This window comes from Fringilla coelebs (assembly GCF_963513975.1).
Source record: "Fringilla coelebs genome assembly, chromosome: 5".
Lineage (NCBI taxonomy): Eukaryota > Metazoa > Chordata > Aves > Passeriformes > Fringillidae > Fringilla > Fringilla coelebs.
The window spans coordinates 53,683,147-53,706,372 of NC_140033.1; the positions used below are offsets into that span (position 1 = coordinate 53,683,147).

Here is a 23,226-nt window from a genome sequence, read left to right on the forward strand (position 1 = left end):
GACCCTGAAGCAGCTTAGACTGACACTCTTGGCTTTCAGTGTTCTCAGTGCCCAAGGGATATATAGAGGTCCCCTAGAACTAGAGCATTTTCAGCATCCAATCCACATTCAAAGCTTCATAAGTTCTTAAAAAATAGGAAATCTTGGATTTATGTAATTACATAATCTCATCCTTGTTGAGAATGCTTCATGCTTCCAAAACACAGAAGTGATCATAAAATTTGGATCACTAATGAAGAGAAAGTGCTTTCTGAGCTCTTTGGATCCTGCCAAAAAAGACACAGCCGTTATCACCAAATGTTGCATTCTTTGCAATTTCTAAACAGATGTGCCTCTTCCCTGTGCCAGTCTTTAAGTGGCTCTGTTACAGTCCCCTCCAGATTCACTTACTGGAAAGGGAAAATAGAAGGAATGAACTTATTAGAGACGACAGTAAATCTGCTTCTTGCTGAAACTCTGATGCTGAAACTCCAGCTCTGATGGAGCCAAGGTAGGGCCACCCTGACAGCTCACCTGGCTGTGACAGTGCATGGTGTCACCGGCCCCAACCTCACTGCCTGTTTGCACCAGCACCTCCCCAGCAGCTCCCATGCCACACTGACTTCGTGGGCCAAGGCATCACACTCCCTAAAACTGCCTGGGACACACACAGAAACACACATTCCTTCAAAAAACATTATTCCAATGAACTGCCTGATCAAACAGTCAAGTGCCAGAGATGCCAGAGCAGTGGGGCTGGAGCAGACAGAGCAAGACAAAGACAACTGTATGCAGGTGACACACATCAGGTGACATACAGAAAACTAGCATAAGAAATACAGAATGGGTTCAAAAAATGAACAGACTCCTGCTCCAAATGCACACCCAATTGTTTTACCCTTGATTTTTTTCACAGCATTTCCCTATGCCCTTCACCTGGGATCTCCGTTGCTGTTCATCCTCCCCTCTCAGCTATCACTGTATTAGCTCACACAGGTTGTTGCGGTGTGATGTCACAGTTTGTCGCAGGTATCCTGATCCTCCCAGGTGCCAATCACTTCCCTCTCCCCACCCTGACCCCTGCTGGGTGCTGTCTATCAACCTTAGCATTCCAGAAGGGCGTTCAAAAGATGCCCTGCATCCCTGGGGGGGTCATTGGCCCACCCAGGTGTCCCTTGCACCCGAGACCTGCCCACTCTGCACCTGGTTGGTGAGATCCCTACCCCTTCCCTCCCCCTCTCCCTGGGCTTAAAAGAGCCAGCAAGCACGTGGTCCGGGAGGTTCTGTTAGAGCTGTTACATGATTCAGAAGCGCCATCGGAAACCCTCTAAGAGAACCTGACTCCTTCACCTTGCCTTAAAGCATCTGCACAGAGGTAAACCGGAGCTTTGCATGTCTGGGCTTGTCTCTAGCGCCAGCTGCAGCATCCACTAGCCAGAGGTGGCTTTGAGGTGAAAACACCACAGTTGTCGCCTTTCGGTCAAGCAGCAGAGGCTAGTCAAGCCCGGACAAGTCCCATCTGGATATATATTGGTAATTATTCCAATAATAGGTGAGGAAAGGCAGGAAGATGATTCTATGGGACAACTGTTTTCCTCCACTTCAGCTATGCCAATGACTTGATTTTTAAAGCTGTGCCTGTAAGGGTGATTTAAAGGTTTAACTTACGTACTTACAGGCACTTCTGGAAGCATGCTTCTGAAAACATTCTCTGGATTGGCTTTTCATCACTGTTAGCCATAAGCACATTAGTTCTACACAATGATGCAGCAGCAGCTACAAGTGACTATCCCCCACCAAAGCTGCTATCCTCTGAAGGCTACCTAATCCTGTCCAGCCTCCTTCCCTGAGGGAGGGCAGCACATCCCTACTCATAAATGCTACAACTTCAAACACAACCAAAGCCACTGCCTTCAAACATTCATCTTTTAACTTCCTAGCAACAATTCTCTTCTGCCAGAATTCTCCATGCCACTTGCACTTTTTACTGAGGTCCCTTCTTATAATGCTTACAAGTACACAGTCTCACCTTCATCTTCAATAAGTCTTTTAAGTCTCAAAGAGTGAAGATTTTCAGTACAATAGTAAATTTTTCACTTGAAGTTTAAGTATGGAACAAAACCTCACTTTAAAGCAAGACGCCTCAGTCTGACACTCAAGCTTGAAACAAAGTGATATTTAGGCTTTGATCCTGAATTTCATTCGCAAGTCAGCTTTGGAAACAGATCCAAAGTTATCAAGGACCAATCTCTGAATCTATTTCAAACATGACCCCAATTGTCAGTCTTGCAATTAAGATCCCCTCTGCAGAGATTAACATAGTATAAATTGACATAAGTTTAAATTCTCCTTCCACAAATGTAAATTTTTACAGCCAGATCACTTAAACTTTCCATTTACAGTTTGACTTCAACAGAAGTCCAAGCCCAAGACTGAGCTCTTGGATGCCATGAAATCTGTCTTTCAGACTAACTTAAATCAGGAGGGTTTTTTTTTTTCAGACAATATATGAAGATAAAACAAGATTCATTTGTTTTTCATGTCAGTGTTGTGTCTGCTTTGTCTTCTTGCCTTCCTTCAAGGAGAACTGGCAACACCCATACTTCCAGCACTGTACTAGACCCTGGGAAAGCTAAGCAGCACGACTGCTTCTGCCACTGCAGTTCTACAGCAAGCATGGAAAGATCAAAATAAAAATACCAAACAAATCCACTGCCAGTCTTGCTAGAAAAGTCCAAACTAACTCTCCTGTGGCTTCTAAGCATTCTTGGCCATCCTGTCAACTAATTACTTGTGCTTACCAGTCAGTCTTGTGCACAGGTAGAAATACCTTCCTGCTCCAGAGGTATTGCCCATGAATAATATATTTCAGGAAAAGCAAAAGCAGTCAAGTACAAGACAGAAATCACAGCTAAGAATAACCAGTGGTGAAACACAAATCCTAACATTATTAATCAATAAAGCATCATAAAAATGCAAAACTTAGCAATAGAAAGTGGCATACTAAATTGCTCATAAGAAAGGATTACTATATTCCTGTTGTAATGGAATTGAGTGATACATGATTGAGAATTAGGAGAACTTGTCCTTACTGCTGAATATAAACTGCTCTCCCTGTTACCTCCCAATTTAATTTGAAGTATGTGTTAGCACTGATAACCCAGCCCTAAGGTGGTCACTGTCATAATGAAAAGCACGGCAACGCTGAAAAAGAATATTCATTGGCAAATTAACTAGGATACATGGCAAAATTATAAAAATGTAAATTAATAATTAAATTTAGTATTCCAACACCAACTGCAGAATCTGTTGACACTTCTCAGATGAATCCATATGTTTCTTCTGCTCAGTCCTTCAGAAGTACAATGCCCTCCCTCCAGAAGAACCTTCTACAGAGCAAAGAGTAAGAAGCCCCAGTGTGCAGCAACTCCCTTTTTCCATACTTACAAAAAAGCTTCTCTTGCCTTAACATCAAGCTGCAGGCAATGGCTCAGCACACTTCCTATGTGCACCCAGAGGTTCCAGTGGTGTTCTCTATTTCATGAAAGCATTTCTTTTAACAATATTAAGTTTAGTAATCTCTTTTTAATTTTACTGAAATTCTGGCTCAAAAAAACTCTACCTGGTGACATATTTCTCCTCACTACTAATGCTCACTAATGAGAGTATTTGAAAATACCACATTTTAAAAGCAAGATCTAAAAATTCAATTAGACATGTGCTTTGATCAGCTTTTGCCTGCTTCACCACCAGCTCCAGCTCGAGAGGCACACCATGAACTGTAAGGAATGGCCCAATATGGAACAGCAGGGTGTAGTTTGCATGCCAACACCACCAGAGCAAGACAAAAGGGCCAGCAGGCAGAAGGAAGAGGAAGCAACAAAAGCCATGACCTTCAATGTTCTTGCATGCCACCAGCCAGCTCTGCCAGGGATCACACACTTGGAAAGCCAGTCCCACCCCTCTGTGAACACGTGCCAGGCTATGTGTATTCCATTTAGCAGGAAGTTACTGGCTCTCCTTTGAATAAATATTCCTGATGAAATAGATTCCCTTAGGAGGGATTGCTCCTCCTACATTATGCCTTTGCTTTCTGTCCTGAAAGTATACTCATATTTAACATCCAAAACTGAGAAAGTCTAAGAGCCAAGGTTAACTGCAACCCACCACACAAAACATGAAACCCTTACAAGCATGGTGGTGGATACACTAGCACAGCACATTCTTCTCACTGCCTACTACTTGTCTCTGGGCTCCTCTGCAGTACCAAGGCCATCTGTGAGGGCTGTCAGAAGAGCTTCTTCAGGAGTTGATAAGTTAGTAAATCATAAAAATGAGCTAGCAAGGCTACTGCAAGAACGCTGAGGGAACCAAGAGATCTCAATTGACTCGACCAATCTTCCTAGAGTTGCACCTCTGTCACCAGGACCATCCCTTCCTTCCCACCATGCTTGTCCTTGTTCCACTGGCATTGTCCAAAGACATGATCATTCAGTAGTAAGCCTGAAGCTTACTAGGTTGAACTCCCAGCTCCTCCGACCACTTCCTGAAGTAATGGGCATATGCTAGGAAGGAGGTTAGTTTTACTGATTTGGCCAGTTTACTACAACCTGCTCCACCAACATAGCAGATGACCCACACAAGAACATTGCAGGGGCACAGCTCATCCCAACACATATGTCATGAGAGGCATGCTGCTCACAGAGCTCAACCCAGTGCCCTATAAAGCAGGATACTGCCTGTCCCAGGAAGGAGGCCACAGGACCAACTTACAGAGCACAAGCTCACAGTACTGGTAGAAGGCATTTCAAGATATGCAGGGAAGAACACAAGTGGGAAGCTACAGACAAACTGTGCTTGGCTTACCATGCTGCAGACATGAGTGTACATACTCCAGCAGTAATGAAAGGATGAGTGTTTTCTCCATCCATACCTTGGAGCTCCCGTGTAGCCTGTATCTGACACAAACCCATTTCAAAGAAATTGCAGAAGTGAGGTGGAAATTGGGGTCATGAACAGGCTCACACTTGAGTTGGAATAAATCTGTCAGAATTATCAGTTTTGGTAGCCAGCAATTATTTTCAGCACCAATTTGCTTTTCCATTGTGCTGGTGACACCCCCTACCTATGTTGAACTGTACAGGTTCAGAGAAACTCGGTAACACACATCACTGTTGCCACTCTGTGTCAGGACAATCACACTCCTGCCCTCAACATCTGGTCTGCTTTGTGCCTGTCACAGAACCATGCTTCAGCTGAGCCAGAGAGGTGGAGTGTGCCCTGGCACTGCAGAAGAGCAACAACAGGAACCAACTCCTCCTTTCTGACAGCCAATTGTTTTGGTCCACTTGAACAGGAACTCATCTTTGCACCCTCTGTTCTGGATCAACACCCTTCACAAGTAGTCCCAGTCACACTTTAGCCATGAGTGCAGACATAGGGTTCTCAGATCACATTCATTTACAGCACAATTCTCTTGCAGCTGCCTTGCTTGCATATGAGAAAGTGAGACGCATTTGGAGCATAAGTGCTCAATTTGCAACTTTGACCTGTCAACCTTGAGCTGTACTCAAAGATTATTGGCAGCCTTGGAAGACAAAGCTTCTTGGGATCAACCTCTTCTCCCCAAGGACCAAATTACAACAGACAAAGAAAGAAGCAATTAAATAAAATCTGAGTTTTATTCCATGAACCTGACAATATTTTCACATGTCAGAAAACTGCAAACCCATTTGCTAAAGGGCACAGGAACAGATGGGAACTGAAAGGGCTATTACATAAATTAAGCATGTAAACACTGGTAGTCTGCTCAAAACCCAGCTCCTGTAATTTCCACATGTGCAGTACTTGATGTGGCCATAGCACCATTCCCACATGCCCTCACTTGAGGAGACGGGTGCACATTTTTCCAGTTTGCTACATAACTACGTTGTGCTTAAAACTGCCTGCAGCTAGAAAACATGACAAACATGACAGAACCCTGCTATTTCCAGCAAGGGAGTCAAATGTGAAAAAAAGACACCACATGTATTTTTAGGCTATAATTGAAATTTAAAAGTGGTCCCTCTCCTGAACATTTGAACAGATGTAGTGTGCAAGCAATCTACTACCAGCCACAACTTGTGACAGAGCAACATTTTTCATAATTCAATGCAAAATTAATCTGACAGATGAGCAAGAAGCAAACAAGCACCAGAACTTCAGACACAGATATATTTTTTATTATGCTTGTTTGACTGTGAGGGGGACACAAACTTAGAGGTCAGCAGGGGAGAGAAAAGGTAGGAAGAAAAGCATTCCTAGATGCCTTGCAGTGATGACAAGAAGGTCATCTCTTCAAAATGCCTCACTGCAGTTCTTAGTCCTGTGCACTTGTGGGAAACAATCACACATGTTCAGCAAGACAAATGGGAAACGTTTTGTTTCCAAGATTGAGGTAGAAAGTACCCTTTCAAACACAGAGTAGCTTCCATTCCCCACCTTGCACTGCACAAAGCGTTACTTCTAATGCCCCAGAACTTCATAGGAACTGAAAAAGATGCTAGATTGAGATCAGATGCCACTTTGAGCAAACACATTCATGAAATGTTGCACCAAGGTTTTCTTTTCCAAGGAATGAACATCAACAATGTCCCATAGGCACCACAGAAACATGGAGGTCTAAAAGAGAAGGATATGGGAAAGCATCAGCCAGCAGCTGTAGCCCCTCACAGAGAAAGCTGATGATACCTTCCTGACTTCAACTTTAAAACTGCAATAAGAGAAGAATGAGCAAAGTGCAGGGACAACGTACTTTACAGAGAGGCAATATTTTAATTTACAGCTATGTTAAACATTGGTGCATAAATAAAAACCCAGGATGCATTATGCACATCAGCCTTGATCAACATGTAAAAGCTTTGCTGACATAGCAAGACCACAGAAAGGATACAGTTTCATTGTATGTGCTTTTTTTTTTTCTTCCTTACTTTAGTAAACTTAGATTTGCTGGCAAAACCTCCAGCAGACCTGGGCACAGAGGTAAAAGAAAATAAAAAGGGAAGAGGCAGGCCTTTTTTCCACTTATATTGATCCAGCAAAACTTTCACTGGCAAAAGCTGTCCAAGCACAACCCTATCTAGATAAGTCAGGCTTGCTATTCCAGAAAACATACTTCTAGGCACAGGTGTGGTCTTTACCTCAGTCTGGTCTCATGAAGACAACACTTTGTTGCTTTCAAAAAGACCTCTCAAAGCCCCATGTATCTGCACCAGGAGCATTTTCCTGTCAGGAGCACTTCTAAGGACACAAGACTGTCCACAACCATCATCCTCACAAGCAGAGCACACTTGAAGGGGGCTGCAGAGGTGTTACTTGGGCTGAGTGCTGGGAATTGGGTTGTGCCTCACATCTAGTTTGCATGTAGCCTATTCCTAGCCCATAGGGGATTGCAAACCTCAGATCATAGAAGCTCAAGAAATCCACCCTACCCCTCCAGTTTTATTCCTCAATGTGCCACTAGCCTGGTGGGAAACCATTAAACAAATCCCAGCACACATAACCTTCCTGACTGTGCCTCAGTGTTCCTAGCTATAGAGTGAAAAAGAAAGCACGGACCTACTTTGTGGACGTTTTCGAAGTGTTCTGATTAAAGCATTAACTGCCCCAGAAGTAGATTTGGACCCAAATTCTCAAAGATTTCTAGAAACACTGCTCCTAACTTGCTCCCAATAAAAGCTTCAACTGCAACAGACAGCATGAAAGCACAAACTCACCATTAGCCAACATGCAACACACATGGCTTGACACTCAGCAGTGCTTCCAGGCTCCCAAAATGCTGAAAAAGTACATCAGGCATAAACCATTCTGGCAAAGTAGGAGTGGCTGAGGTACAATCTGATGACAAAAGATCCCCTCACCTGGAATGGGAGGCTGAAACAAGCAAAAGGTCTGAAGAGTAAAAAAAAAGAAAAGAAAACAAAACAAAAAAACCAACCAACCAAACAAAAAAACTAAAAAAAAGCCAAACCAAAAAAAACACTGGCAGTGGCAAAAAACCCCAGCTAGTCTGGACAAACAAGAATTATGGCCTGTTTCCCCTCGTGCCCAGGCACACTGGGTAGAATTTCTAGCTACACAAAGCTCACAGTACCATGTTATCACTCTGGCTATAGCATTCTGCAGATGGATGAGGCTGTAAGGCACTGATATTATACTGATGTATGGACTTCAGGCATTACTAATCATTTAGACACAATAGCCCCATATATATTTTTGTTCTGCATCCTCTGCAAATATTCTCCTCTCTCTGCTCTGGAAGCTTTTTCTTTAAAAGTGTTCAGGAACCAGGCACAGAATGGGGAAAGACTCACCAGCAACACTGATATGCTCTGGGGAGGAGAGAAAGAAAAAAAGGAAACAAAAACAAAGCACAAAAAACCCATAAGCTGGCTGAAGACAGCCAAATATGAAGACAATTTTAATTAAATCACATCTGTCTTATATCATCTATTTCAGCTAATTTAGCATCTCAAACAAGTTTTATCTCAAAATAGTTAATAGCTCTAGAAGCCCCAACTTTTTCACTGTTTTTTTCTTTAATGTAATTACATTTTTGCTGCTGCACCAGAAATATGAATAGCCTTTTCTGCATGAGACAGAAGCTCTACAGCAGGACAAGAAAGCTTTGATCCTATTGATGATCTGCATGCTAATGGTTACATACAGCTTTCCTGTCAGTGTAATTTCAACTGAAGCTGTTGAAAATAGGCAGCACCCCTCTCAATACTTCTCTACAGGAAAAAAAACTTCCATTTTCTTGACTGTAGAAAGGACAGGTAAGTGGGAAAACAGACAAGCAAAGCTGTTGTTGTTGTTGTTCTACTGTATACTGGTCTGTAGGAAGACACAGAGGGACAAATTCTACTCTTCATTACAGTATCTAAGATCCAGAATTCACCTAACCTAGTCAATGGAACGGACTCTGATTTACAGGGGAGAAAGAGTTCAGGGCTCCACCCAAGCCTGCAATCCTACATGTCTACATCCAAGGGGAAAGTATGCCCTTTGTGCAATCCAAAATCCTCTGCTCTAGCACACTACACCTGACCCAGTACTCACTAAAATCAGCTGAAAAGCAACCACAGTCTCTTCCAGCCCATTATGCAGACCTCGTGCCATCCACCCACCAGCAAATTCAAACCACTCAGTGTACACCTTTCAGAAAAAAGAAAAAAAAAAAGTAAAATCTTATTTCTTGCCCAAAATAAAACCCCAAACCCAACACCCTAGCAGGGAGCCATATTCATTCTATCTGAGCTTGCCTAACCTTGCCACAAAGGACGAGTAAGACTGATTTGGGAAGAAAAGGAATGTGGAGAGGCAGAGATTATCTGGCACAGTCCACAGGATTGCCAGTGCCGTGGTGGCAGGAACTCTGCACAATGTCCAGCTGACTGATCCTGTAACAATTAATAAATCCAGCAAGTGGGACACAGCAATGCCTGGAAGCGCAGTCACCCTTGCAGTCCATCACACTCTGGTGTACTGCCCAGTGATTAGCAGTTACTTCAACTTCACAATTATGTGCATACATACACATGCTTAATTCTAAAGATAAGACGCTTATCACCATCTGGAAACTCAAATGTATTTTAGAAGTTAATCAAGACCAAAATACACAATCAAGACAGGCTTTATCGCTTTGTATTTATGACACAAACTGACACATTTTATTAACCACCAAGGGTTTAAAAAGTGTTAAGGCCCTCCTCCTCAGTTACTATAAATTTTCTGCTACCACTTTCAACACAGGCTGTAAAAATACAGATTACTAGAAGGACATATTCAGCTCCTGGTACCCACCAGCATGGGTGCAGAATGTGCTATTCCATGTCAGGTCACTTCAGATAATACAGGCATTTTTGTTCTGCCTGCATACCAATCAGCTTTAAAGCACTATAACACAAATAGTCTTTAAAAGGATTTTAACTGCCTAAAGCTCTTTGTTTTAAGACAAGGTATTACAGGAAAGATCATCCATGAGATCCAATTACAGTCACCTTATTAATTATATGTCTACCTTGCCTAGTTCAAAAACCCCTACAAGCTCTCAATTTTAAAGTTTTTTATTCTTTTATACAATCATTTATCAGCCAAAAAAACCATGAAAATTACTAGCTACAATGTCATTTATTAAACAAATTCAGAAGGAATTACTCTAGGGGTCCTGAAGCCCAACTTTTTATCATTTATAAAATGTATCTTGAGTGTTCATGTCTTAAAAATTAATAAAAGACACAAAAAAACCCCAAAGTAATCCCACATGTCTCTGCTTTTTACAGAGTACAATGTGTTCGAGAAGTGGATTGAAACCCAACAAAGCCTTTTATTCCTTGTGGATTATATATGTGCACTCTGCAATTAAAATCTATGTCTTCTACCTCTCAGCCAAATAACATAAAAATAGACAATCTTTTGATATTAAGATGACTAAGGAGGGTGTCTTTTAGCCTGAGACAATGCTCAAAGCAGCAGCAGCAGTTCCTCTGCAGATTGAGCACAGCTGAGGATGAGATCCTGCTCTTTTACCTCCTGGAGAAGAGAAAGAAAGAGGGGTCTGATCCTGCAAAACCACACAGTGATCACCACTCATGTCCTTGAAACCAAGGCTGCCTCCTCCTGCCAAAGGAAGGGCAGACAACATTCACAGGATGTGAGCACCTGTTTTCACATGGTGCAGTCCACTTACCTCCATGACATGTGCTGGATAGAGCTACCATCTCCCAAACCCTCTGAATCACAGTGCTGTGAGAAATTCTGCTTGATTGCATTGTTTGTATTTTCCATTTCCCCCAACACCTTCTTTTACGTTTTTTCATAGGAGTGTGAAGTCATCGCAGCAGTGATTGATAGTAATGGAGCAAAGTCATCCCTCAGTGTCTACAGCCTGGCACAAACAAGAAAAAGGCTACCTTGAAGAGGCACTCTTTTTGTTTAAATTGATACCCTGACAAACTATAAAAATCCTTGCTCTTCTACAGCCTATAAAGAATTAATAAAATCATTCCTCTCTCAGTCTGTGTGTTTCCAAATGTGTAAGTTGAGAAAGAGTAGCAAAAATGATAAACCACACTTACTCATTTCACTTAGTAAAATAACAAAGGCATCTATGTGGAGCACGTGGCACTTCTGGGACTTCTTTTAATATCAAAGAACTTCATGCTCCTTACAACAGCCTTGTTAGGAGAAAAAGGTTTGCACTTCAGAAATCAATGCATTGGATTACCCAGGCCACCAACTACAGATTTTGTAGAGGGTTGGAAGATGGGTGAGTGCATATGCATGTTCACACACATTTGTGTGCATAGTCCTCTTTTTTTTCCAGTCAGCATTTTATAAGTGCTCATACTCTGCTTTTTTAATGCACAGATTCAAATTTGTCAGGGGAAAAGATATGAAATACTCAGTTTTCAAATCTAGCGTCAACGTCAGTATGTTCTAATGAACATTTTCCTTCAAACGTTCCAGCGGCAACCATCTAATTTTATTTCTTTTAAATAGCATCCCCTTCTGATGCTTGTAAACTAAATGCTAATGCCTCATTCAGGACTTCATCTCTAATGTGTAAAATTAATATGACCAAAAGGAAAGCTGTCATCTGCTTTCATTGCCAACACTGGGCACAGTGTAAAAAGCAACCCAAAAAAGCATTACTATTTTAAAATAACTCCGAAAACCCTGGATAATTAAATGTTAAATGCATTAGGCAGTGAATTTTTTTTACACAAGATAGCCTTCCTTGACTCCCATGGACACAAAGCTTCCTTGCTGCAAATTAACAAATGCTTGTGCTGCACCTACTTATACCATGCTGTTATCCAAAGTCCTGTTAGCATATCACAGAAATGAGAGTCCTGTCATCCACTGTGGCTCTCTGAGGCGTGCTGCCACAGAGCTTTTCAATCTCTGAGTTCCTAGATCATTGATGCGCTGTGAGGGTCCTGACAAAGGAGAAATGATGAGGAGGATTCCATTGATATCAGAAGGTTAATAATTACTTTATTATACTATATTATTCTATACATCTAAAACTGAATCTGTCAAGCACTCAACCCTGCACCCAACTGCACACACTGCACTCAATCTCGTGACTGTCACCTGACAGTCCTGACACACACACACTCTTGGCCCTGATAGGCCAAGGAAACAAAACACCATGACTTTGGGTAAACCATCTCCATATTGCATTCTACTTTTGCACAAACACAAGCAAATGATAAGAATTGCTTTTCCTTTCTCTGAGGTTCAGAGAATGTGAATCCCAAAAATATTCTTGGGAAGATTTATGCCTTGCTTTTCTCTGTGAAGAGAAATGTGGGGCTACACTAGAGTGGAATCAGTAAGACACACCAGCTCCCACAGGCATGTTTCCATGTTCTGCCCGAGGGGCTCCCCACCAGCCGGCGGGGATTGGACGTCACAGAAAGGGCAGAGCAGAGGATGTACACTGCCACGGGATAGTCCTTATGGATAAGTGCTCCCAATCTGCGCACAGGTTGCCTTCCATTAGGTAATTCCTAGTGATGCTACAGTTGTGACAGCCCCAGAGGACTCGGGGTGGGAACTGAAATCTAACATGGGCCATTCATGTGAAAACTTACAATTTCAGTTTCACAGAAGGGAAGGGAGCTACTCCAGACAATTTCCCCAACAGCTAGCTCCTTATGAAGGAGCATGTGGGCAGGGCAAGAAAACAAACCATATTCATTGATCAGCATTAAATGAAAAGCGGAGGATGAAAACGTTACACAAGAGAAGGAACCCAGAGTCCAAGTGTATATGCAGTAATTTTTTGGTTTATCCATTAAACCTTAGTTTCAGGTGCCAAACAATTACATCAGAGGGGGAAACATATTGCACCGGCTGCTGATGACAGTCACAAAATTGAAATCCAAGAAAATCCCTGTGGCATTAACCGGAGATAATTAGGAACTGAATTCTTTCACTGGTTCTCAGTAGTCTCTGGTGGTCTCATCTTCTAGTTAAGAGCACGAGGCTTGTGCCAGAAACACCACTTTGTCACATGCAAGCATTCTGCCCATAACAAAACAACAGTATCTATAACCTGGGTACTGAAACACAAATAATGAGGAATTAACTGAACTCAGTCAGAATTTTGACTGTAAGGACAAATACCTTGTCCACAGAGATCCTATATGAATGAGCTACAGGGAACAGGAACATCCAACAAAGTACAAACATGCTTTGAAATGTTATCCTTGTAAGATAGTAGGTGGTTGCTGAATCTAAGTAACCCACCACAGACACGTCTTCATCTTTATCCTGGACATGCCAGGCCTACACAATTCCTGAATTTAATTTCATTCCTTTAATGTGAAGGGGAAAACTCTTTTCATTGATTTCAAATAGCCACTTCATCCATGCATCTTATGCTTCATTTTATGTATGTTGACACTTCAAGTCACACACACACCTCAAACATTTGCTTTGAACAGCACAATCAGAAAGAAAAACCATCAGATTCAAATCATTGTGTCCCCCATCCCAGTCCTTAACTCCCTCAGGATCAACTTAGAGTTGATACATAATACATATGCATCAGCCCAAAAAGCTTGAGAGGAAAAAAACTGTGCTAGAATGACATTCACACAAGGACAACTGCAGCAGCTTTGTCAGGCACGATTTGATATAGTACATCTGCCAAGAGAATCAAACAAAATACAGTAGTGCTGGCTTTGGAAAAAGTAACATGAATCTAATTTCTTCCAATTGTCTGAACCACTTTTAGAGTGAATCACATGGTACAGAACAAGATAAACTACCTGCCACTTCTGAAACAAAATGGAAGCAACTTTAGAATTCAGAAAGAAGCTCATATTTCTGAATATGAAATAAAAATGAGACACTAGTTGCAACCAATCAATTGTATCAATTTGTTCATAAAAAGCACTGGGCATTTCTGCTGTATATGCTGTTCTGCTAAGTTCAAGACAAAGTTTCCATGCACACTGACTTTATCTCTGAAAAAGTTACTTATGCTAAGTCATGACACTTTACATCTGTGAATAGAGCATCAGTGCTCTGAAAGTTAGGACATACTTTCCCAATATTAATACACAGTAATAATAATAATAAAACTTACAAAAACCTATATAGTAGAAAATGTAACAGTGGAGTAATAAATATCCTGATGTAATAAGATATGACTGCAACATAATTACCCAGGTAATTATTGCTTGAACACATCCAGAGACATTTTTATTTCTTCAGTTCAGCGAGCAGTTGTTGCAAAAACCTACACTCATTTGCACTGCAATAGAAAAAGCTGCTCTTCTAATAAGATTAATAATCACTAACCAGCAAGATTTTCACAAGATACAAAGAGCAGTTTAACTCTCAACTCAAAGCAGTTCCAGACTACCAGTCTCGTTAAGCAGAGTGACCAGAGTAGGTTTGCTCACACTGATGACAGTTCCATGGAAATCTATGAAAAGCTTTTATAGGGACACAAACAAACATATACAGCACACGGCGGGGTTTCTGGGGGATGGATTTCATTGCATGCAATTAAATGAGGGCCAGTTTCTTGTGACTGTCAAATTTTTCTGTATCCCAAACAGAATAATTTAAAGTCAGCATACAGGGTCCATCAAAGGAATGCCACACACCCAACTGCCTTGCAGATCTCATTCTCCTTCGTAAGCAAGAGAGAAAGCAAGGATCAATTGCAAGATGGGAGACTGCTGCATTCATTTTTAAACAGAATCTGCCATAAAAACCAATGGTAAGTTTGTCTTCAGACCTAGGGAAAAAAATCTCCTGTGGTCTGAGTTGTTCTGATATTTGAGCAAAGGCAGACACCAGCTATTAGCCATACCATGCTGCATATGTAACCAAGATGATCATGGAGATGAAGCAAGTCTGACCTGTGAGATCTAACCTTCATCAGCATCCAGAGGAGAGCAGTACAAGTCTAAAACAGGAGATGGAAAATGAAGCAAAAAAAAAAATGCAAGTGGAAGGGAATCAGGTTTAGGATAAGTCAGTTTCATAAACCTGTCTGAGGTAAGATAAAGATAGTATTAATTTTCCTGCCTCTGTGAGGAATTTTACACCTTGGGGGATCCTAACACACGGCCAGTGTGACCTCCCCAGCCCGGCAGAGCAGCTCCTGCCTCCACTGGGTGACTCACAGTCCCCCCCTGCTGCAGCTGGGAAGCCTACAGAACAAAGCAAACATATCTGAGAAAGTGTAGGCAAGCTAAAGACCAGTGAGAAAAATGATTTCATAGGAAACACAGCAGATAAAACTATGATTGGCTGTCACATAAAACCCCAAGACTGACCTATTTCACACAGACAGAAGTTCCAGTAGCATGGAGCAATAATAAACTTGCACTCAGTTATCTAGGTAGCACATGGCAGGAGAGTGAAAAGGGAAAATATTTGAGCAAAAGAGACAGGGAAAATCAGCTATATATTGCTATATCTCTAGCTATAGCAAACACTGCAGCATGTTTTTTTTCAGTAAAGGCCAGACAGGCAATGGGAAAACACATCAAAGTCCCCACTACCACTTCTTCCCTCAGGAACAAACACAGCTTCAGATAAGCCACAACAGCCAGGATCATCTCCTGCATTTTCTTTATAGTGGTACTGAGCACTGGAGAGCTGCACAATTCACCATCCCTCAACAACAACTGGTTGGGGAACCTTACTTGGGAGGGTGGGTTCCCAGCTCTTTGGCAATCTCTGACAAAACTCAGACAATGCAAAGCTGCAATAACCAAAAAGCACATCTACAGCTGGCTTCCCAACAAAGAATAGGAACACAGCCAAAAAAAGAAACAGTAAAAACCACCTGATTTCCTTCCAGCATGACTGTGTTGGTATTTAAGATATGGAAGAAGGGATACATGATATTCTTTTGCAAAGACAAGGCTAAGCTCATCTTCCCAGCTTCAGGCATTAGGTGTGTTTGTGTTGTTTGGGTTTTTTGCTTGTTTTTTTAAAAAAAGGTTTCTGTTAACTCTGTAATCTTCTTTTTTTTTTTTTACCCCAAAGAAGAAAAGAGCTATCAGCAGAAATTTGTGTCTCACACTTCTAGCAAGAGTTCCATATTCAGATCTCCTAAAATGGAAAATCCCCTCTAACAGATAAAGATTTATCTTAACCCAGAGGGGCTTGGACTCATTGTCTGGTGGCCTCCTAGCATCCTTCACCTTCACTTTCTCTCATCTGAAACTGACGAGAAAGCTCTGTAAGTAGCCTCCTGAAATTCACTGAGAGAACTCTGGGGCTCAAGAAGGACCTGACACTTCTTGTTGAGGACTTACCTGAAAACCTTATTTTCTCTTCAAAAGGTTTGGGTGGGAATTTTTCATCTAATTCTGATTGCCAAGTGCCTCTGCCAGAGAGCATAGTAAGCTACCAACAACAGTGACACTGGCAAGCCAGAGATGAGAGACAGCTCCCTCCTGCAGCCATCCAAAGATATGCTTCAGTGGAGACCAGCTAGAATTTAGAACACCGTTCAACAACAAAAAGGACATTAACCAAGATTTTGAAAGCTCTTATTACCTCCAGTCCTGACATACACTCTGCCCAGGATCTGGCTCCAGTGAATTCTGCCACACAATAAAGGTTACAAGCACATGTTACAAAAAAACACTTAACTCCATAAAATTATCCACTACCCAATGTATACCACATTCACAGATCTACCACCTTCCTCCCTCCTCACCCTTCAGGAACTCTACATTCATCTATCAGTTGTGTTACCAGGATGGTAACACGTACAATGGCATAACAGATATGTTGGGAGAGCGGCTCCCAGATATCATCATCTCTGAGCCTTACAAACTGTGTAACCCACTCTGCGCAGGACTGAAGTAGAACTTGAGAGCTTCCCAGCAGTTTCTGCTATGGAAACAGCAGACCAAAAGGAAAAAAAATCAGAATAAGTTATGATGAAAAAGGCACAATAAAGGTTGTGATCTATTTATTTCCAGATCTATTCCACTCTCACTAACAACCTAAATATATGTCACACAGAAAATGGGCACACATTATCCTCCCGGTGATTTCACAGCATCGCGTTCTCTCCTCAGAGCTTATGCTAAATCCTTTGAACTGTACTAAAATATCAGCCTATTTATAGCCTCACAATACAATGAACATAAAGCCATAATCTCCAATAGTTAACTAGAGAGCATATTGAGAATTCTTAAAAGATGATTTTTCTACATTTAAAAATTCACAGAAGAATATTTAGCCTAATCTCTCACCTACTGCATGCAAAGTTTGTGTTCCAGCAGTATAATTAATCTGAAACAAGGGGAAATAAGAAGTCTTGGCCAAATTTTCTGAATATGTGTGCAAACTATATTATCTGTGGAACTCCACCAACTAAAATATAACATTTCTATTAAACTGGTGAAGCTATGTTACAACCCATAATTCTGCATGGTGCCTTGAAGACCAGAAATAAAGTCTTCTCCAGGTCTGCTAAGGACTGAGCAATCCTCGTGAAACCAGCAAACATGGGGCAGACACAGCAGGAAAGAGAATAAATACGCTAATTTTTCCAAGAAGTTGGGAGGTATTAACACAGAAGGGCACATACAAGAACATATTCATCAAGCAAATTATACCAACTCTGGAGGAGCAGACAGCTGATAGAAAATCACCAAACAGGACTTGGCTTCACCATAGAGCAGCAGATCTACTGATTCCTAATTCTCTCAGTACACCAAGCCTCTACCATTTGATGAAAAATTCTCCAAAAACTTTCAAGAAAAATCAATTCTCACAGAATCATTTAGGTTGGAAAAGACCTATAAGACTGAGTTCAACCACTAACTCAGCACTGCCAAGTCCACCACTGAACTACATCTCTAAGTGCCACATACACATATGGCAACTACGGGAGCCACAAACATGGAAAGAAAAAGTCGATCTGAATAGATCCTTTTTCCTTTTACTAGACTGCAATTCTCTTATCAGCTACAGCTATATGCCTGTACGCAGGATGCTTGACAGCAGGCCGTAGACAATAACAGGTACGGCTGGGAAGACTTGCCTGCTGAGGAGGGTGACCAGTCTGCCAGCTACAACTGTGGGCCCACTACTAGGTATCACTCCTTCTCACCAGCGTCACTCCTCTGCTCAGCTGTCAGATCCCACCAGAAAGACATTGCAAGTGCAATTCCCACATCATTTCTCAAGAAGAAGGGGGGAAAGTGAGATAGATCAAGATTTCTTTCTTGCCGAGCTGGACAAATTTCACCAAGCTGCACAAAGCATCCACGAGGAGTCTGTGCACACAGCTGACACTTCATGAAGTTTCCACAGCCCAAGCCCACCTTTGTGTGAATTAGTAGCTGATCGACGTGGGACTTCCCTGGGAGCCAGCATCCGCTGCCCCCGGTACAGGTCCGTCCCTAGGATGAGGGAAACCGAAAAGCAGAAGTCGCTTTAGGTACCCAGGAGTGTGGATCCGAGGTGATCCCTGCACCCCTGCACAGCGCTCGGCAGCCTGAGTCCCTGCGGACACCCGTGCCCAGCCAGTGGCTCCACCCGGAGCTCCTCGGCCGCCCGAACAGGGCAAGACTGGGCCGGGCAGCCGCCCCCGCCGCTCCAGACAACTCGGGCGAGCCGGAGCGGAGCTGCCGCCGGCGGTACCGGGTGCCCTTGCTCGGCCGCGGTGTCCCTGACGCTTCCAAAAACGAAAAGGTGGGAAGACGAAGACCCGCGACCCCTGACAGGAGAGGGAAGCTGGGGTCGCGCTCCCCGCGAGGGGGACCGCGGGGACCGGGCAGCTCCTGTCGCCCCTCAGCCATGAAGCGCTCCCCAGCCGCTGTCGTATCCCGTCCCCCCTCACCAAACGCAGGATATAAAGCGCAAAATAACAAAATTCTTAAACCAACTTTCCTCCCTCCCGCGGGAAGTTTCCTGCGGGGGGCGAGGCGACCTTCCCGCGGCCGCCGCGGGCGCTGTGCCCGCCGCCGCCGAGCCCCGCGTCTGTCGCAGCGGCGCCGGGAGCCGAAAGCTCGAGCCGGGGGCAGCCGGCGAGGGCTCCCGGGGCGGCCGCCACCTGCGCCGGCAGGGAGGGAAGGAGGGCGCTGCCCTCGGCGGGGCCGGCGCGGTTGCGATGCCCTACCTGGGTGTAACATACTTTGGAAATAGAAGATGACGAGGATGAAGGAGCCCACGGAAGTGACTAGGACCATCCTGCACACCCGGTTCATCCTCATTACTTCGAGCACCGCCGGCTTCATGGCGTTGTCCGGCGGCGCAGAGAGGGCGGCGGAGCGCGCAGAGAGGGCGGCGGAGCGCGCAGAGAGGGCGCAGGGCTGGCGCAGGGAGCCGCTCCGCGCCCGCCCCGCGCCAAGGAGCCACCACCGGACGATGACCGGGCGCCCGGGCCCCGCGCCGGGGGGCGTTAATGCCGTGCTGGGCGTGACCACGCGGCGCGCCAGGCGGAGGGGCGCTCTGCGCGCCCGGGGGGGGAGGCGGGCTAGGCGGGGAGCCGGGGCGGAGCGCGGCCCCCCCTCGCCAAGGGCAGAGATGGTCCCGCCCAGCGGCGGCGGCGGGCGGGGACGAGCCGGGCGGCCTCGAGGGGCTGCGGGGCCGCGCCTCGGTCTCTCACAGCCTCGGGGGCGTCCGGCGGCCGCCGTCCGAGCGGCTCCGCCGTCCGTGAACTTGTCCACCTCTGGGTCACTCTCGCCCTCTTCAGGGTGGCGGGTTCCGGCAGCCGCCGGCGGGCTGGAGCATCCGTTCCTGCCTGGCTCTGCCCGGCGCCCCGTTAGTGGAGAGAAATTCTCGTACTCTCAGTGGTGCCCGTCGCTCCGCTAACCCTAAATGCCTCCTTGCAGGTTTCCCTTCGCTCCGCAGCTTACGGTACAGCCGGTCTCTGCCGCCGTGTTTTGCCGGTGCCGCGCTGTCCCGGCCGGGAGCTGTTCATTTTATCAGCGGCGCAAACACCAACTTCAGGCGCACGGAACCATCCAGGGGGCAAACAGTGCCATCTGGCCTGGCAGAAATGAAAGGGGCTTCTTTTGTTTTCAAACCCGAGACTTCTAAGTTTTCTGCATAAACTAACACTGCTCATTTGTCGGTGGAATCAAAAGGTGCTTGCCCCGCGGTCGGCCCACCGAAGGTGGATCTACCTTTCCGTAGTCGAGAGCAGCAGCGGGCGATGAGATACGAGCCCGTACGAGGGAGGAACGCAGAGGAGCTGCGAGCTACAGAACAAAAGGCCTCTGCCGTGCCCAAGCGAGCATCGGGTTTGGGCCAGCTGGGGCTGCTGGGAGCCGGGGACTGTGAGCGAGTGCGGCTCGGCTGAGTCCCGAGCCAGGTTTCCCAACGCGAACCGCATGGCACAGCTCTCTAACTGGGACTATCCTCTTGCTCTGAACTACACAGGTGTTGAAAGTACAGTGCTGAATGGAAATGTCTTCTTAGCAATATACCATTCATCTTTGTGCGGTGGTGACAGTTCTGTTTCTCTGATGCACCCAAATACCACTTTGCTATTAGTTTTGTTTTTTGCTAAACTGCAGATCATTATACTGATGCTGATACCATCTTCTCGTCTAAAGGGATTTTTTTTTCCCCTCACGCTTCTTTCTGCTCTTCCCATGAGTTGGAGGTAGGGATCTTTAAAATGAAAATAGCCCTGAACAGTCTGAGTCCAAAGCTGGGAAGCAAGTGGAGTGAAACATACTTTAAGCTAAAAAAAACCCTCCCACTTCCATCCCCTCCCACCCTTGCCCCCTGCCCCCTCAAAAGAGGCAAACCCCACAAACAGACAACCCCAAACAAAACAAACAAGCAAACAAACCCCGAAGGTATGAGTGTTCATTCCCAGTTAATTGCGACAGAAACATGCAAAGTCATCAGAGTTTTCCATTTACACTTTCCAAAAGCCAAAGGTTTTACCTCAAGGATAAACCGGTAATTAGTTAGGCATTTGCAGTGGAGTAGATTATTTAGTTTTGGCCTGGAGTTCCTTTTATCAGAAACAAATTCCATTGTTCATTAACGAAGGTTTTACACAATAGTTTTCTTACTTTCTCCAGATTTTCTCCATTTTTTTCTTTTAGCAGTTTTAATGTGCAGTGACCATTTTCTAGTCTTCCTAATGTAAAGGAAGCTTTAAATTTATTTTTCTGTTTTAAGTCCAAACTGTAAACATGACAAAAAGTCATTCTATGAAAAGCACTAGACAAAGAGAAGCATTTCTATGTACTGCATCAAAGTGGTGGATAGTTAAGGCAGTCAGCAAAAGTCAACCAGAAGCAGAGCCTGGCATTTCAGCATCCCCTGGCAATACATGTGCTGCAGCACAACAACTGCAGTATTTTAACAGAAAGACCTGGACTGTCTCCAGGAGCCTGGATAAGATATTGAGGACTGAGGGGAAAAAGCCTAGAACTCAATATTCAGCCAAGTTACACAAGAAGAGAAATGCTTTATGCTGTTAGAGAAGGAGGATGGTTTTTCAGTGTGGCTTAACAATAGTTACCTTCTTTTCTTCTCTTTTTTTTTTTTTTTTTTTTTTTTTTTTTTTGTGAGCATCATCCTCTAGTGGAATGATTGAGAGTTTTAAAGTTTTTAAAGCATTGAGAAGAAAATAACCAGCTGTTTTGCCATTTACTTTTAAAAGAGCATTACAAAGGAGTAGCATCATTATGGACATTGGCAATTATAAACTCAACATCCAAACAAATGCTTACAGCACCTCTTAAAATTTCCAACTGTGACAACCTTCCTTGTGAGTCAGGACAATGAAATGCAGTAGCCTATTTTTGAAACAGCCAGGGGGTTTTTTTCCCTACAAAAAGGATCATAACTGAGGTAACATAACAGTTGTCTTTCCAGGTGGGTGCCAAGTTATAGAATAAGTACACGAACAGCTCAGGCACTTCTTCTAAAGTATGCCTCTCTCTGAGTGGAAACTTCAGCAGCTCCAGAGCAGCAGGGAGTCTGGATAGTACTGTGGGTGTGATCACCTGTCTTTCCCATGACAATAACCAGCATTCAGTATCTCTGAATAAAAATAGTCCCATCATCCAAGAGATGTCTGGAAAGAAAGACTTAAGAGATGAAGAACTAGATGCCACTGACATCAAAAGTACAGACAGTGTTTTGTGGATTATTTTGCATAATAAAAGAGCTTCACCATAAAAACCCAACAAACTGCCAAACACAACCGCCTGCATCACTATTTATTGATAAAACTCAAAAAATAGCAAAAGTGCAATTGAAGAACAGCACAGATGTAAATACAGCATGTAATAAATTCAGGGTGCAATTTATGAAAAAAATTACTAGCAGGCTAATATCAAAGAGCATGTTGAAAGATTAAACACGATGCCATTAGAAAACAGAGGTATCTGTGAGAGACATATAGGGCCTGTGCAACTTTTCCTCTCTAAGGAAAGAATCTCAGGAAAAAAGTTGGGGTTTTTTATATTGATAAGCTTCATCCTTTAAAAACAGAAGGTGAAATTTTTACAGAATGTCTGATGTTGTTGAAGAAATACACACAAGCTTTAGGAACGAAAGCTGCCTTCAGATCTGAAACAGAAACTACAAATTTCAGGCTCTGTCTAACCTGAGACCATTGTGACTCCAATCCCATCACACCATAGGATAAAGTTGGGTGGATGAGAAAATATTCTGGATGTATCTTCTGATTATATTCTGTGGGGATAGTTTTTAAGTTCTCTGGTGAAACAGCAATATCATAAAGGGACTGCATCTTAGGCTTTATCTCCCAAGGAAAAAGGACATTGCTTTAATGATTCCAGACAGTCAGTGGACCTTTCATTTGACAAGCTGCCCTAAAATGTGCTGTCTGAAGGCAGGTAGACAAATAAATAACTATGTTAATAGTCAGACACTCTGCCTACCTAAGCCTGAGGTTGCCTATCAGTCAAAAAGTGTTTGGCAATGTTATTCCATTAACATATGGTATCGTCTTTTAAGATACTGATTCTGAGCTCACTAAAAAAAGTATGTGAGAATCTCCCTAACCCAGCTGATTCCAATGGAATTAGGACAAAGCTAATTTTCCTACACAGGTATCTCAGTCAGCGACTGACTGCATGAATGAAAGGACACCCTTCTCTGGGAAGCCATCTCCATAGAGGACTGAAAGACAGTCCTTTCTGGAGCTAAGCAGATGTCTTACCCCCTTCTTCTTCCCTCCAAATAAGATTCCCCATGTACCTGTGAAGC

The 23,226-nt window shown here is 43.7% G+C and overlaps 1 protein-coding gene across 3 annotated transcripts in view; it reads right to left on the reverse strand.

The window, feature by feature from the left end:
- Window positions 1-19,265, reverse strand: part of CHST11 (carbohydrate sulfotransferase 11) — a gene marked incomplete at both ends in the record, with an annotated part of 157,235 nt that extends 137,970 nt beyond the window's left edge. For 2 of the 3 annotated variants that reach the window (XM_084206319.1, XM_084206320.1), the window contains one exon: window positions 19,157-19,265. In XM_084206319.1, coding sequence (XP_084062445.1) covers window positions 19,157-19,259 — 103 coding nt within the window. Of the gene's footprint in view, window positions 1-19,141 lie in introns of all 3 variants that reach the window. The other variant, XM_084206321.1, reaches the window with a different exon arrangement.
- Window positions 19,266-23,226: the final 3,961 nt, after the last annotated feature.